Source organism: Falco cherrug, chromosome 7, assembly GCF_023634085.1.
Source record: "Falco cherrug isolate bFalChe1 chromosome 7, bFalChe1.pri, whole genome shotgun sequence".
Taxonomy (NCBI): Eukaryota; Metazoa; Chordata; class Aves; order Falconiformes; family Falconidae; genus Falco; species Falco cherrug.
This window is the reverse complement of record NC_073703.1, coordinates 1944369-1960120: the sequence shown is the minus strand read 5'-3', so window position 1 is coordinate 1960120 and position 15752 is coordinate 1944369. Positions and strand designations below refer to the sequence as shown.

At 60.6% G+C, this 15752-nt stretch overlaps 2 protein-coding genes across 3 annotated transcripts; one reads left to right on the top strand and one right to left on the bottom strand.

Moving 5' to 3' along the window:
- The first annotated feature begins 1569 nt into the window (after window positions 1–1569).
- On the top strand, window positions 1570–4179 carry LOC102051019 (zona pellucida sperm-binding protein 3-like). Its single transcript, XM_005437508.3, has 9 exons — window positions 1570–1938; window positions 2390–2508; window positions 2593–2696; window positions 2906–3083; window positions 3160–3280; window positions 3374–3465; window positions 3659–3795; window positions 3872–3961; window positions 4035–4179. The coding sequence occupies exons 1-9, from the start codon at window positions 1570–1572 to the stop codon at window positions 4157–4159; spliced, it is 1335 nt and encodes a 444-aa protein (XP_005437565.1). The 3' UTR covers window positions 4160–4179.
- Window positions 4180–5673: 1494 nt separating this feature from the next.
- Window positions 5674–15380, bottom strand: LOXL1 (lysyl oxidase like 1). 2 transcript variants are annotated; one of them, XM_055717199.1, is made up of 7 exons: window positions 14060–15380; window positions 8882–8990; window positions 7689–7826; window positions 7197–7353; window positions 7017–7112; window positions 6704–6819; window positions 5674–6355 (listed from the first exon to the last, which is right to left on the bottom strand). In XM_055717199.1, the coding sequence occupies exons 1-7, from the start codon at window positions 15111–15113 to the stop codon at window positions 6349–6351; spliced, it is 1677 nt and encodes a 558-aa protein (XP_055573174.1). In that variant the 5' UTR covers window positions 15114–15380; the 3' UTR covers window positions 5674–6348. The 2 variants fall into 2 exon arrangements, with proteins under 2 accessions (XP_055573174.1, XP_027658681.1); XM_027802880.2 differs by lacking the exon at window positions 14060–15380 and adding an exon at window positions 10192–14040 and having other exon boundaries at window positions 5680–6355.
- Window positions 15381–15752: the final 372 nt, after the last annotated feature.

Genomic DNA, 15752 nt, shown 5'->3' with positions numbered 1-15752 from the left:
CCGGCGCTATGGGGTGAGACCAGGCATCGCCTGTGGTCCTTGCAGCCAAGGACCCAGCCAAGCAGTGATGTTCTTTCCCCCAGGAGGGGGTCAGCTGCTTATTTACTGATTCAGCATCGTGGGCTGGTGTTATCTTCCCTGACGCATGCACTGGGCTCGGTATGCTGGAATCCCTGGCATTTCCACACAAGTGCCAGCCTCAAGGTATTTTAAACATGGAGGAGAAGTCCTGGACTTGCTGACAGCAGCAGGGATGGGGAATTGGCTCCTGGGGGAAAAGGCAGAAGGTTTTTTGCTGGCCCATAAAGCTTTACATGGGTGGTTTTTGGGGTTGTTGTCAGGCACAAGCTAGTCCCAGCTCCAAACCTGGTGTGATTTCTGCTAGGAGCAGGCTGGCCAACACCTGCCCCAAAACTTTCTGTTTCTTTTCATTTTCCCAGAAATGGCACAGCTTCTCCAGCTTGAACATCCAAACCAGAGGCTTTCTACTGTCCCTAGAGCTTGCCAGGGGTATCTCAAAAAATAGAGAGGGATTTGGGGTATAAAATGGAGCGCCCCATGTATGGAGTCTATGGGATGCTTGCAGAGCCCTGGTAGGGGAAAAGTGTTCAAAAGAAGGGACAGAAACTCCAATACCGAGGCTTGAAAACATGTCTGGTTTATTTTTAAGCAGCTTTCCCTGTTCTCCAGCTGTGACAAGCCAGGCAATGCCCAGCCCTGCTTGTGGGGGGTGGGATACAAACCGGGGTGCTGCGGCACGGGTGGAGCGAGTGCTTTGCCTTCAGCTTCTTATACCCTGAGCCTGTTTCCTTGAATGCAACAAAACAAACACAACGGAAAGAGCTGGAGAAGGGCAGGAGAGACAAAAAAGAGAGGTTGTAGTGCTGCAGCTAATGCCCTCGCTGCCGAGGCTGAAGCAGGGCTGGTTTGGCCCAGGCTGAGAACACCCACACTCGTGTCAGGGGTGAGGGTTCTCCATCAGCTGCTGCTGCCTGAAAGTCCCCATCCCGGCCCTGCTGAGGAGCAGGGGGATGTGTAAAGTCCCCATTCAGGCTGGAGCTGTGAGTGCGTGGGCTCCCCAGCTGCCCCAGCACATCAGCATCTGAGCGGAAAACCAAAGTCCCAGGGGAAACAATGGCGCCGGGCAGGGATGGTCCCCATGGAGGGGATGGGAAGCACCCGGATTGGGATCATGGATCCTGTGCTCCCTGCTGCTGTCACCTCCCCAGCAGCCTTGAAAAGCCCCTTATCACCTTATAACCTAAACAAGTCTCTTTGCACCAGTCTCCCCGTCTCCGGCTTCTGCTGAGTTTTATAAACAACCTTCCCCGAAGAGGCTGACAAGGATGTTTTCTTTTGCCTTGGGCAGCCCAGGAACAGGGGGTCCCCACACCCCGGGAATGACGGGGTTGTGCCTCCCCTCTCCCTGCACCTATGAGGGCTGGCCTTTGGGTGCCATTGGTCCCCAAATGGGAGACCAGGGGCGGACGGCTCCTGCTCCAAAGTGGATATAAAGGCTGGAGGAGCAGCTGCAGCTCTCTGTGCTGGGATTTGCTGGAAGAAGGCAGGATGGGACCCGAAAGCGGCTTGATCCTCGCTCTTCTCTGCTGGGTGGTGGGTGAGGTGGCTGCCTACCCACCCTGGGATTTCTCCTGGGGTGACCCAGCGAGCCGGGGGGTGCGGGCAGGCCCCCACACCTGGTCCTGGATGGAGGACCCCCAATCTCGAGCCATCTCCAGCCAGCAGCCGGTGATGGTGCAGTGCCAGGAGGCTCAGCTGGTGGTGACGGTGCACAGGGACCTCTTTGGCACCGGCCGCCTGGTCAATGCAGCTGACCTGACGCTGGGGCCAGCAGCGTGCAAGCATTCCTCACTGAACCCGGTCCACAACACTGTCATCTTCACCGCCGGCCTCCACGAGTGTGGCAGCATCGTGCAGGTAAGTCCTTCTCCCTGCGGTGCTTCCCGCCGGTATTCCCCCTGGGAGCATCTCCAGGGGGACGGTGCACCGGCCATCCAGTGTGATGCTGGGGGGAGCCCTGTGTGCCAGGCACAGAGCCCCATCAGGGACCAGCCTGGGGGAAGGACAAGTGGCTATTTTCCCCATACTGGAGTATTTTTGCCCCACGGCTGCTTTGCCCTTTCAGCTGGAGACATGCTGACGGTGCAAAGCCCCCACGTCAGGCCCATTTCACTCACATTTTGGCCCATTAGGAAGTTTAACTTGCTGAGAATGAGGCCGGCCTCCTTCATCCCTTTTCCACCGGCTTTTCCCCCCTTTCTTTGGATTTCCCCGGCATTTCCCACTTAGGAAAGGGTGGCTATGTGGCTTGGTTGTGGTGGGAGGTGGGGTGGCCTCTCTGACAGCTTCTCACTGCTTCCCTGCCCAGATCACGCCAGATTCCCTCATCTACCGCACACTCCTCAACTATGACCCCAGCCCTGCCAGCAACCCTGTCATCATCCGCAGCAATCCCGCTGTCATCCCCATCGAGTGCCACTACCCCAGGTGAGGCCTCCCCATCCTCAGTACCCCCCCAGTCCCTGGGGACCAGCACAGGGCTGTATCCTGATGCACAAGGTCCTTGCCCAGGAGGGAGAACGTCAGCAGCAATGCCATCCGGCCCACCTGGGCTCCCTTCAGCTCCACGCTGTCAGCAGAGGAGAGGCTGGTGTTCTCCCTGCGCCTCATGAACGGTAGGTGGGAAGCCATACCGACCTGCAGACAGAGATTTTCCACCCTTTTCCCAGTGTGGGGAACTCAGGGACCCAGCACCCCACTGGGTACACCAACCTACCCCATGCCAAACACCAGCACTCCTGCTTTTGGGCTAAGCTCTGGTCCCATGGACACTTGGGGACAGTCAGAGCCACCCCCACCTTGTCACCGCGGCACTGCCTTGCAGAGGACTGGAGCGCTGAGAGACCCTTCACCGGTTTCCAGCTGGGTGATGTCCTCAACATCCAAGCAGAGGTGGGCACCGAGAGCCACGTGCCGCTGCGGCTGTTTGTGGACAGCTGCGTGGCCGCCCTGAGCCCCGGCACAGATTCCTCACCCCACTACACCATCATCGACTTCAACGGGTGAGCCCCGGGGACCCGCCTGCAGCAGTGCTGGTGGGGGGCTCACTGGGATGCTGACCCTCCCTTCCCACCTCAGGTGCCTGGTTGATGGGAGGTCAGATGACACCAGCTCTACCTTCATCACCCCGCGGCCTCGGGAGGACATGCTGCGCTTCAGGATCGACGTGTTTAGGTTTGCAGGAGACACCAGGAACCTGGTAAGGCTGCGTGTCTGTCCCCCTGCCAGCCCCAAACCAAGCTGGTGTTCCCCACCAGTGGGTCCCCACCTCTTTCCGTTGCCCTCCCCACAGATCTACATCACCTGCCACCTGAAGGTGACCCCAGTGGACCAAACCCCAGACCCCCTGAACAAGGCTTGTTCCTTCAACAAAGCCAGAAACACGTGAGTAGCTGCTGCACCCTGCACCGGGATGTGGCACACCTGGGTAGGTCCCCACCAGCACCCTGCAACCCAGCACAGCACGGGTGTCACGGTCACCCCCATGATGGGGGTCATGGACCCAGATTTAGGGGGGGCATGAATGCTCCATGGGTGCCATCAGAGCTCTGGTGATGATGCTCCCACTCTGCTACAGCTGGGCACCCGTGGAAGGCACTCGGGACATCTGCAGCTGCTGTGAGATGGGCAACTGCGAGTCCCCTGTGCTCTCCCGGAGGCTCAACCCCCTGGACCAATGGCCCAGCCGCCGCTTCCGCCGCCATGATGCCAACGGTAAAGTCCCCATGGGGATGGAGGGGACACCCTGGGGTTGTGGGACATGCCCACCTCATCACTCCTTCCTCCCTAGGGAAAAAGGCTGAAGCAGACGTGGTCATCGGCCCTGTGCTCCTCTCGAGGGATGCAGGCGCCGTGGGAGAGTGGCAGAAGGAAGGTCAGGGTGAGTCCCGGCGGGCTGTGGCCCCATGTCACAGCCCTGGTGACAAGCGCTAACAGCCTCCTTGGTTTTGCAGGTGGGGTGAAAGCGGTGCCCAGTGTGGGGACAGGGCTGATCTGCATGGTGGCCGGTGTGGGGCTGGCCGGCGTGGTGCTGGCCGTGGGCATGGGGCGCAGGAGGTGCGCCCGCGCCTTGGCCTGAGCGCAGGGCGAGAGCGGAATAAAGCCTGGGAAGGACAAAGCCTGTCGGTGCTGCTCCTCTGCAATGGTACCCTGGGGGCGGGATGGGGCTGGGTGCCCTGCTGGAGAGGGAGCATCCATCCCTGGCACGTGGCTGTGGGGGTGCCAGAGCCTCCCAGCTCCCGGGGAGGTCCCTCACATCCTCACCTGGGTTTCGGACCTCTTTGGGGCTCAGCTTTGGGAGCTGCCCCACTCATGGGTGACACCGGGAACAGTCCCCTTGCCCTAGAGGAATCCCAGCTGGGTCCTCTGACCTCTGGCCACTGCTCCTGGGGGGGGAGGCTGAGCCTGGGGTGGGGGGCTCGGGCTCGGCCAGGGAAGGACCCCAGCTCCCTCGGGAGGGCCCTCCTGGAAGGGGACAAGTGACAGCCCCGGCACTGGCACCCCCCCCTTGGGGGCCACACACCCGAGGTAGGGGCATGAGGTAGGGGCACTCCGCTCCGGTGAGGGGCCACCTGCCGGGCCCCTGCACAAGCTGGGGGGGGTCGGGGCTGCCTGTGGGGATCCGAGCCCGCCCGGTGCCGCCTGCGGGGCAGGGGAGCTGGAGACGGTTGGCCGTTCCCAGCCCCCAGATGCCGGCTGGGGGGGCGAGAGCCGGGGGGCAGCGGGTGTCGAGCAGGGCCATGGGACCCTCCGGCAGCCCCGGTGCCGCCTCTGTCCCCAGACGGCCGCGGGGCCGAAGCGTCCATGGCGCAGCCGGGGCTGGGGGGAGGCAGCCGGGGCTGAACCCGAGCTGGGGCAGCCGCGGGGGGAGACGGGGCGGCCGTCGGTCGGGGCTGAATGAGCCGGAGGGTCCGTTAGGGCGTCGGGGGGGGCGCCCGGGTGCCCCTCAGCCGGAGCGTCCCTTACCTCGGGCGTGCGGCCCCCGGCGCCGAGCTGCTGCCGGGCCGGGGCGTCCCTCGGCGGGGCGGGGGCCGGGGCTGCCCCGCTGCGTCCCGGGGCTGCGCGCCTGGCAGCTGCCCCCGGGCCGGGGGGCTCTTCCCGAGGAGCACCCGCGGAGCCCACAGCCGCCCCGAGACCCCCCGCAGCCCCCCCGGGCCCCCGGGCGGAGCCTGGCGGCGGGCGGGACCCGCTGGGGACAGGAGGTGGCCGGGGTCGGGGTGGGGGTGGTGTCGAGGAGAAAGGGGGAGCAGGGGTTGGGGCGCAGGGGCTGATACAGGTCTGTGGCTCCCGAAGCACAGGGGATGTCACCAAGGGGGTGGCCGTGTCCCATGCTCCTTCCCAGGCAGGGCAGGCGGAGGAGCCCTTGGGGTGTTTTGGGGAGCGCAGCCTTCCCTGCCCTCCCCACGTGTTGTGCCCTTTGCTCTCCAGCGTTAAAGGACAACGTGGAAAAGTCAATGGCTTTCCCTTAGGTCACCCCTCGGGAGGGACCCATATCCCATTCCTGGACTGGGGCCATCCTGGGACATCCCTCCTTTGTGGGCCGTCGTGTGGCACCACGGCCTCAGTTAAACACCGAACCCTCAAAAGCAATGTGTTTTAATGATTTCTGGTTTTAAAGCTTGTGAAAATAATAATAATAATATTAATAACAATAATAATAAACCAAGACTTCCAGTCATCTCAAGGACTCCCTCCCTATTCTTAAAAGCCAAACAGACGGAGCGAGCCCCTGTTACAGTGACGGGATTTCCAGCACCTTTGGTCCCAAAGTAATCAGAGCATCCCGGCATGGCAGCCGCCTCGAGAAGAGGGGTTGAGCATCCCTGCCAGGGCAGCACCTCCAACTCCAGGCTGTCGTCTTCCCCTCCTGGGGAGGCGGCATTGCCAGAGACACCCCCCCAAAAATGCCAAAGGGGTTAAAGACTACAGAGCTCTCTATTGCTAATATGCGATTTACATCATTTATACTGCCGTTTATGGGCCCGCCCCTGCCTTTATTCCAGCTAAACCTCAGCATCAGTTTCCCTTAGGAAATGGAAAAAACCCCAAAGGTTAAAGAAAAGTTAAGTATAAAATTATATTTTGCAGAGTCATTCTCGCTTCCCCTCCTTTTAATGTGAAGAAATGTTTTTTGATTTGGGGGCAGGGGGGTCTCGAGGAGCTGCTGATGGGCTCTGGGGTATCCAGTGGGAAAGAGGAGCCAGCTCAGGCACTTTCAAGAGGGGGTCAGAGGCTGGAGCAGGTGACGTCCCTCCGGCCCTGCTCCCATCAAGATCTGAAAGAAGACAAAAAAAAAATATCCCAGGAGTTGGGGAATGCGCTTAGGAAGACATTTAAAAACGTTTCAAAAGCAGAGGGGAGGTTCTTTTGAAACTCAGCTTTGTTCTTCCCCAGAATAACAAGGAAATTCAATATAAACACCCCAAAAGGGAGCAAGACACGACCCCCACCTCCACCGCTGCCAAATCCAGCTTTTTTTTCTAATACTCACAGAGAAAACCCAGATGCAAGGGAGGAAAAACAGAATTAAACCACTTGGGTCCAACCCCCATCTCTGGGTTTTTTTGAAGCTGAGGGAAGAACAGAGGAGAGATGGACAGAGGACAGACCGACATCTCCTTACTGTGAAATCTTGCAGTTTGTCGTGGCGACATAGCGTCCGGTGTAATGGATGTTGCACCTCACCACGTTGTTGGTGAAGTCCGACTCCAGGACAATGTATTTGGGGTTCACTTGAACCTAAAAATGGGGGAAAGGGGAGGAAAAACACCCCCAAAAATGAGTAACAGGGGAGACGAGCAGCCCCTAAACCCATGCTAAAGGGATGGCACCAAAGAAGGTGCATGGTCCCGAACTTCATGGTTGAGAAGATCCCAAGCCAACCCCAAACCAGTAATGTTCTCCCCTAAAAAATCTCCCCCAACAATCCCGGCCACCTTTAAGACGTAATTCCCTGGCTGCACATCCGTAATATCGATCCACTGGCAATCGATGTCGGCGTTGTAGGTGTCGTAGCAGCCTGGGCTCAAGCCCTGCAGGTAGAAAAAGGGGGTTGAGGGGGTTCTGGGAGGGGTGAACCCTGAGAAGCCCTTGGAACGTCCCCCCCCCAAACACACCTGCGTGTGGGCTGTGCAGGCGTAACGCTTCAGGTTGCCAAAATCGCAGGTGGTGTCCTCCAGGCAGAAGCTGGCTTTGTGGCCCTCGGCCACCTTCCTCCCTGTGGTGGCATCCAGCAGGTCATAGTGGCTGAACTCATCCATGCTGTGGTAGTGCCTGGGGATGGGGATGGTGAGGGGGTGACACACAGTCAGGGTGGCCCCCCTCATGGTGCCGGTCCCTCCCCAGATGTGATTCTGGTGGCTCCCCATCAACTCCAGATCCACACCAGCTTGCCAGCTCCCTCCTTGGGGACATTAATGGCAGGAGCTTGGTGGCTTTAGCAACAAAGAGGCAAAGCAAGGTCACCCCCCACCCCCCACCCCAAGATCTCCAAGCAAAGCCACAAAAATGGGGAAATGCCATTTAAAACAGTTTTTTAAATGCCATTTAAAAAGCCTTAAAACTGCAGTGCAAAGGAGGGCTGGCGGAGGGGAGGTGGGGACACTCACTGGTGGCAGCTGTGCCACTCCCAGCTGTGCCGGGGCCGGCTGGGCAGAAAGTCGGCTGTGCCCTGGTTCTTCACCCGCTGGGGAAACCGCAGGAGCACCCGCACATCGTAGTCGGTGGCTTCAGCGGTGTAGGCAGTGCTGGGGACGTCAGGAAAGGTCAATGCCCATGGCCCCCCTGCCCTTGGTCCCAGCCCCGGGGACAGGAGCCCCCCCAGGCGCAGGGCATAGCCTCAGTGCTGGCACCCTGAGGAGGAGAATCCCCAGCAAGTGCCTCTGTAGGGAGGGTTTCCTCCACGGAAAAGGAAATTACGAAAAAAGAACGAGAGAAGAGAAGGTCCCCTGCCTGCAGCACCTGCCAGGCACCTTCCTCTGGGCTTTGCTTTGCTCTGTGCTTTGCTTCAGGCTTGGCTTTGCCCTTTCCTTTGCCCTTCCCTCTTTCCTTCTCCTCTCCTTCATCCTTCTCCTTTCCCTTTCTGCTTCCCTTTCTCCTTTCCTCTTCTTTCTCCTTTGTTTCTCTCCTTCATCCTTCTCCTTTCCCTTCCTGCTTCCCTTTCCTTTTCTCCTCCCTCCCCTTCCCTTTCCTCTTTCCTGTTCCCTATCCTTCCCTTTCTCCTTTCCTTGTCTCCTCCATTCTTTTCCTTTGTCCTCCTTCTTCTCCATACCTCTTCCCTTTCCCTTCCCTCTTCCCTATCCTTCCCTTCTCCTCTACCCTTTTCATCCTTCTCCTCCCCTTTCCCCTTCCCCTCCCTATCCTTCCCTTCCCTTTCATTCTGTCCTCATCCTTCTCCTTCATCCTTTTCCTCCTTACCCTTCCCTCCTCCCTTTCCCCCTTCCTTCCCCTCTCCTCCATCCTTCTTCATCCTCCTCCATCCTTCTCTCCCACCAGCACATCCCTTATTGCCCGCTGGTCCCCCCACCTGCCCACTCCCCATCTCCCCCTTGCCCCAGGACCTCGCTCTCTCTCCCGTGTCCCCATGTACACTCTTGCCCCAGGACCCCCCTCTCTCCCCTGTGCCCCCATGTACCCCCTTGGCCCAGGACCCCTCTCTCTCCCCACATATCCCCTCGCCCCAGGACCTCCCTCTCTCCCCTGTGTCCCCATGTACCCCTCGCCCCAGGACCCCCCTCACTGCCCTGTGTCCTCATGTCCCCCTCGCCCCAGGACGCAGCCCACACCCCGTGGCTGCTCCTACCTGGCCAGGCACTTCTCCTCAGCTGCGCAGCGCAGCGAGTACAGGTGAGCTCGCTGCACATAGGTGGATGCTTGCACATAGTTGGGGTCCGGCACCAAGTCGGGGAGACCTGCCAGGAGGATGGGGACAGCCCTGAAGACAAGGACAAGGCTTGGGGACACAGCAGTCCCTGCTTCGAAGCAGCAAGCCCCGACCTAGTGGGGAAATTTTGCTTCGGTCACCACCACGTTTTTTTAATTTTAAGCTGCAGACGGAAAATCCTCCCTTCCCCTCCCCTTCCCCTCCAGTTCCTGCTGGCAAATCCCAATCCTCCATTTTCCTACACCGGGATTGCTCAACCCGTCCTCCTGCAAGCAACTATACCCAGCCCCAGCTGCTCGTCGTGCTCGGCTGCCCTGTGAGGGGTTATTGGGGTCCCTTGGAGTCCCCCAGCTCCCACCACTGCAGCAGCCAGAGACAGGGGGTGACATAACCCCCAAAAAAGCAGCGGTGTGTGTCCCTATTTCCTGCCCTGTTCCCTGTTTTCCACCACAAAACAGGGGTGAAAGTGGGGGCTCTGCTAACCCCGGGGCCTCTATGCCATTATCCCTCCCCTCCTCGAATTCCCGATGTTGCCCTGCGCTTGGGGCCAAGCCGAAGCGGGCTGTGGACAGACAGCGGCAGGGATGGGCGGGGGCTGCCTCACTTTCCAAAAGAATTACGGAGCCCAGCTGGAGCTGGCACTCCCCCCCAGCAACACCCTTTCACTCCTCCCCCTCCCAAAGGCTCCTCTGGGACCACCAGCTGAGAAAGCATCCTTACATCTGCACCTCAAGAAGGACTGGGGTGGGGGGGAATGCTCCCCAGGCACTCTGTGCCTCAGTTTCCCTTCTCCTAGCCCTCTGCAAAGTCAAGCCCTGCTCCTCAACCTCTGCTTAGCACCTCTCCTTCCTGTGAGCTCACCTGCCTGTCCACATCCCTATGCTCAGCCCCATCTCCCTCCCGGTCTGTCCCCAGCCCCATCCTCATCCTCATCCTCAACACCAAACCCCTTCCTGTCCTCATCTTCATCCCCATCCTCATCCTCGTCCCCATCCTCGTCCTTGTCTTCATATCCATCCCCGTCCTCATTCTCAACCCCATCCTCATTCTCAACCCCATCCTCATCCTCATCCCCATCTTCATTCCCATTCCAGTCTCCATCCTCACCCCCATCCCCACTCTCACTGCCATCTTCACCCCCATCTCCATCCCTGTCACCATCATCATCCCCATCCTCACCCTTCATCCCCCTTCCCATCCCCACACCCCTCCCCATCCCTCATCCTCACCTCTATCCCCTTTCAAGGGACCAGGGGTCTCCAGCCACACCAGTTCCACCCTTTGCACCCAGTTTCCAGCACATTTCCTTTTTTTCCCCCCTTTTTCCCTTTTTTCCCCCCTTTTTTTTTTCCACAGGCAAAAAGAACAATGCCTTCTTGTTCCTTGGCCTGCCTTCCCTCGAGGGATCACGTCACTCCTTTGGAGCTCATTTCCTGCCCCGCTTGCTTGGTCATCGCTGCTGATGTAATACCCAGGGGGGGCCATGCACGCCAGGGGGGAAATTGGGAGAGCTTGGAAAGACTTTTTCCCCCCACTTAAAAAAAATTAATAATGAAAAAAGCAGTGCAGAAAGACCCCTGGGCCCTGTCCCGCTTGCGAGAGGAACATTTGTCATCATTTATAAAACAGCTTTTCCTCCCTGCTGTTGTTTATAATAAATTCTTGTACGCTCCAGAGAGAAACCCGACTCCTTTACCAACAGGGAGTTTTATTTTCCCCCCACGACGGAGCTTGCCCTGGATGGCCCCGTTGTTATTGTAGGGTCTCACGCCTGATTTTCAGCTCAGACATGGCAGCAAAGGGTCAAACCGCAAGCGCCGGCATCGCTGGGGTTAATGAGATGGCAGGATCGGCCCCACCATCCTGCAAATGTCCCCTTATCTCAGCAGGGCACCAAACTGTCCCCATCTGGGGCTGGCCAAGTCCTGATCCGTTTTTGCTGAGCCAGCACTTCTCCACCTCCAGCAAGTCAGGGGGCCTGGCAGCCCCCCCCTATCGCCTCTGAAAAGGGACAACCACAGCAAGAAAATGTTTGTTTTTCCTCCCCCACCCCTTGGCCTGCCCCGGGGAGCTGCCAGAGAAGATTTCCTTCTTATTCACCGTGAAAATTAGAATAATAAAAAAAAGCAGGCCTGCTCCCCACCGAGCTGTTTGTGCAGGTGTGCTGGGCTTAGCCGAAAAATCCCAGCCCCAGCAGTTTTCAAAGAGGGCAGCTGCTTTGCCTCCCTGTGCACAGTCGTGCTGGGTCCCAGCCCTGGAGATGCAGGGACCACTGAAGGGGGTGGCTGTGAGCAGTGGGGACGGGGACATGGGGACACCCCCGAGCGACCAAGATGCAACCCTTTGTGTCCCCATCCCATCCCCACAGCATCCCTCCTCCAGCACCTCCAGATTCAGTCCTTCACCCCCACATCACACTCCAGCCCTGCAGCATCCCTTTTCCAGCACCTCTTGGCACTCCTCTTCATCCCCCCATCCCACCCCCACTGAATCTTCTCAAGATCCCCTGTTGGTTGTTAAATGCCTGAAGATGGCAACAAAATCAACCTAAACCCATTCCCAATCCCACAAAAGGAAGACTTTCCCAACAAGATTGTCATCTCCTGGCCCAGGTGCCCCATTCTCAGATGTCACCACAGCCACCACAACTCAGCCTTAGTGGGTACCAAAATCCCCCATGGGATTTCCAAAACCTGCTCCCATTCAACAACAAACCCCAGACAATCTGTTTCCATGAGGGCAAAGCAAAAAAAGTCTGCTGGAGATGGAGAAAAGCAGAGGGGAGGGGTCGGAGGAGGGGTCAGGGTGAGGAAGGCCCTGGGGATGCCTCCTGGGGGTCAGCTGAGAGTGGGGACCCCCAGTGAGAACTGGCACCTTGGTCAAACCCCACAAGGAGGGGCAAGGTATCTGCCCCCATGGCTTAAAAGGACACGTGGGCTTGGCTTTCACCAGCCAAGACCTCCTTTGCATGAGATGATTCAGCCCCTGAGCAAGCCTTGGGTGGCACTTGAGTCCTCTGCAGAGGCTGTGAGCAGGAGACACGAAGACTTTTGGTGTGTCCTCCCCATCTCCTTGCCAAAGCTTGGTCTTCCCCTTCCCTTGACCAAGCCACATGAGATGCTCCTCCCGCACCTCCCCCATGGCCTGGCCACTTAAAGATTTAGGGCTGGAAGCTCTCATATCTCAAGATGTCTTCATTGGCTGGTTTGGGTGGAGGGAGGCAGATGACCCACGATGCTCACACAAGCCCCAGTAAACCCCCACACAAGCCCCAATAAACCCCCTCATAAAAACCAGTGGGATCTAATCGCTTAATTAACCCTCCAGGTGCCCCAGCGAGGGGCCAGGAATGCCGCACATTCCTGGCAGAGCCCGGTGGGATTAGGAGGCTCTTAAAGAGCTTAGGTGCATAATTAACATCTGATTCAGCTTTATAAAGTGTTTTGACTAATTAAGAAACCTGCCCAAAGGGTGGCCCTGCAGGTGACAGGCTTGGAGGTATTTTTGGTGACCCCCAGGGAGGTGACAGCTTTCCCCAAACAAACTTTGGTTGGAGAGAGCAGCAGGTGACCCGGAGGAGAGGCCAGGCAGCAGGGTGGCTGCAGAGAGCCACCTCCCTGGGCTGGTGGGATGATCTTTATTCCCTTATTTAGATTCATTAAGGAAAAATGTAAAGGAGGAGGCTGGGGGCTCCTTCACCGGGAGGTAGGTGTCCCAGTGGTGGGCTCATTGGCTAACAAGGGTTGTCCACCCACCTGTGGGCAGCCCGATCCCCCTGGCAGAGCCACAGCCCCATCACCTCCTGGCCCAGCTTCCAGGTATCCTTGAAGGACACAGCCTTTGCCAACAGGAATAAGATAAGCTTGGCAGGCATCTTCCCATTTCCCTCTGTCGCCTCGTGTCATCTGCAGGGCAGCTGTCCCCAGACATCCCTCCCCAGAGACACGGGACTGCCAGCATCCCTCACCCCTGCATCCCTCACCCGGCAGAAGCGGCTGCTCCTGGCAAGGTAGGCAGAGATCTGGAGGAAGACCTTCTCTGCACAAATTCTGTTCCCAAGCTCTTTCCCACACATTTTCGGCAGGGCTGGCCGGACCTCAGGCTGACCTAGCCCGGCTGCTCTCGCTGTGTTTACTCACTTGCACGCAATGGGGCAGGGCTGGGATAAACACTTCCCCCAGTACAAACCCTCTGGGATGGGTTTTTCTCAGAAACTAGGGATGGGGCTGGATGGGTTATGGGGTCAGACAGGTCAGAGGCTCCAGCTGACATGGGTTTCCCAAGGGACAGGCAGGGAACAGATCCCCCAGGCTGCTGCTCCTCACGCCCTCCAGCCTTGCTTCCAATTTCACCACGGAGCAAAAACACTCTTGGCAAGCCTCAGAGAAAAGCCACAGGATTTCATCAGGATCGGGGTCAGTAGGACGTGAAATGACAGCGTCCCTGCAGCAACCTTGGTCCCCTGCTGTGGCCAGCACAGGGAGGTGATGGGGTGACTGGCCCCCAGTGAGGCAGCACAGATCCAGCTATGAACTGAGCGTGCCCTGGCACAGGGCATGTGGCCAGGATGGCCCAGGACATGGCACTGTCCCACCCCAGGAGCACGGTGTGTCCCCAGTCCACGGCACACAGCCACCCCATGGATGCAGGATGACCAGGGACATGGCATACGTCCACCCCAGGAGCTGGCATGACCCCAACCCACGGCACACAGCCACCCCACGCAGGCGGGCTGGCTGGGGACACAGCACAGACCCACTCCACAAAAATTCAGGGTGACCTGGGACATGGCACAGCCCCAGCCCAGACCCCACTGGGACTTGCTCCTTCACACACCTTCCCTTTCCTCCCTGTTTTTCACCTCCTCAAACATCATTCCCAAAATATGTAGCATCTCTAACAGCCCCTTGGTGGCCCCTCTGCCACATTTGTCCCCATAGCACTGCGGCAGGCAGCATCCTTGGAGTGCAACTGGCCCCAGACACGTGCAGAGGGCTGTGCCCTTGGGGACGCCGTCTCCCCCAGGTGATGGAGCACCCAGGGCACCATCCCACCCCGGGGAGCTGCCACCCACCCCGGGGTCCCCCCCAGACTCACCCCGTCCGCCGTGGCTGGGCCTGTAGACGCTGCCCACGCTGACCCGGGCTTGGCTATCTGGGACGGCCTGCGGTATTTCGGGGCTCCTGGCAGGCAGGTAGGACTCGGGGTGCGGAACCCCGTAAGGCTCCAGCGCCCGAAAAGGCGGCTGTGGCTGCGGCTCATAGGGGGGATACTGGCCCCCGTACCCAGTCCCGGGTGCCTGCAGGTTGTCGGCGGGCGCGATGCCCTGCCCGGTGGGATGCTGGCTGGCATACGAGTCCGAGCCGCCCTGCTCCGGCGGGCCCCCCGCGTCGTGGTACAAGCTGTGGGAGTACCGGCGGTCCAGCCCATCGGCCGGCTGCGGGGCGGCGGGCACGTAGGGGCGCTCGGCCGCCGGGTAGTAGCCCTGGGCTCTGTAGGGGCTCTGCTCCTCCCCGTAGTCCTCGTAGCGTGCCCGGGGCTGGAAGGGGTACACCACGCTGGCACCCGCTGCCGCCGCCGCCACGGCCGCCCCGCCGGTGCCGGTGCTGCGGTAGTAGGTGTACGCCTCGTCGTACGCCCGGGGCGCCTCGTAGGGCTCGTACTGGGGGGCGAAGGGGAGCTGGGGGTACGCGGGCTGCCCGGCGGAGGCGTAGGCGAAGGAGGAGGCGGAGGAGGCGGAGGAAGGCTGCCGCAGGCGGCCGGCAGGCCGGGCCCGTTGCGAGGGGGTGCTGTCGCCCACCGGCCCCTCCCGCCAGTTTTCGGGCACCTGCCCGAAGCCGAAGGGGTGCCGCGTCTGCCCCCGCACCGTCTCGGAGCCCGGCCGCGGCGGGACGGCCGGTGCCTGCCGCCGCACGCTGCCCGTGCCGCCGGTCACCGCTCCCGCCAGCAGCAGCCGGTTCCCTCCGGGTCTCTCCTGCCCCGGCGGCACGTACTCGGCGCCGGTGTTGAGCAGGCTGTACACCCGGCCGTTGTTCTCCCACTGGATCAGCTGCCGCCAGGGCTGCCCGCCCGCCTGCTGCTGCCCGCCCGCCAGCAGGCACAGCCCGCAGCCCAGCGCTGCCCACAGCCCCCACGCTGCCCGCCGCGCCATGCCGTCAGCGCCGGCCCCGGCCCCGCCGCGGCTCCCCCAGCGCCCGCCGCCCAGCCCCGGCGGAGCGGCTGCCGGGGCGGGCGGAGCGGTTCCCGGGGCGGGCGGAGGGGCTCCCGGGCCGGGCGGAGCGGCTGCCGGGCCGGGCGGAGCGGCTGCCGGGCCGGGCGGAGCGGCTCCCGGGCCGGGCGGAGCGGCTGCCGGGCCGGGCGGAGCGGTTCCCGGGCCGGGCGGAGCGGCTGCCGGGCCGGGCGGAGCGGCCGCGCTCCCCGGCGGCGGCGGCGGGAGGGGAGCGGAGCGCGGGGGGCAGCGGCGGCCCGGGTCCTAGGCACCGCCTCCGGCACGGAGCTGCCCTCCTGGAGCGGGGCGGGGGGGCTGCGGGGGGCTCCTGCGCGCGAGATGCTGCCACTCGGCGTCAAACGCTGCGCTTTCGGGGGCTTTACGCCTTTTTTTTAACCCTGGAGTGATTCACGCCTTCAGCTTTGGGGCGAACGCTGCGGGGTTTGGCCCCAGTACCGCCTGCCGCACGCATCCTGCCCGCCGGGCGCCGGGAGGACGGGCTGCGGGGCGCTGGCTGCCCGCCCAGTGCAGCCGCTGGCGTAAAAACCCGAAATGTTGGGGGTTACACTTTTTTTCACCCTG

What these genes read in the sequence shown, in the direction of transcription:
- LOXL1 (XM_055717199.1), bottom strand. Translation starts at nt 15,113, where the DNA reads ATGGCGCGGCGGGCAGCGTGGGGGCTGTGGGCAGCGCTGGGCTGCGGG. An exon ending in CCTGCACAGCCCACACGCAG is followed by an intron (nt 7,113 to 7,196) that starts GTGTGTTTGGGG and finishes TTCTACCTGCAG; the next exon opens with GGCTTGAGCCCAGGCTGCTA. An exon ending in CAGGGAATTACGTCTTAAAG is followed by an intron (nt 6,820 to 7,016) that starts GTGGCCGGGATT and finishes CCCCATTTTTAG; the next exon opens with GTTCAAGTGAACCCCAAATA.
- LOC102051019 (XM_005437508.3), top strand. Translation starts at nt 1,570, where the DNA reads ATGGGACCCGAAAGCGGCTTGATCCTCGCTCTTCTCTGCTGGGTGGTG. An exon ending in TTCAACAAAGCCAGAAACAC is followed by an intron (nt 3,466 to 3,658) that starts GTGAGTAGCTGC and finishes ACTCTGCTACAG; the next exon opens with CTGGGCACCCGTGGAAGGCA. An exon ending in CCGCCGCCATGATGCCAACG is followed by an intron (nt 3,796 to 3,871) that starts GTAAAGTCCCCA and finishes CTTCCTCCCTAG; the next exon opens with GGAAAAAGGCTGAAGCAGAC.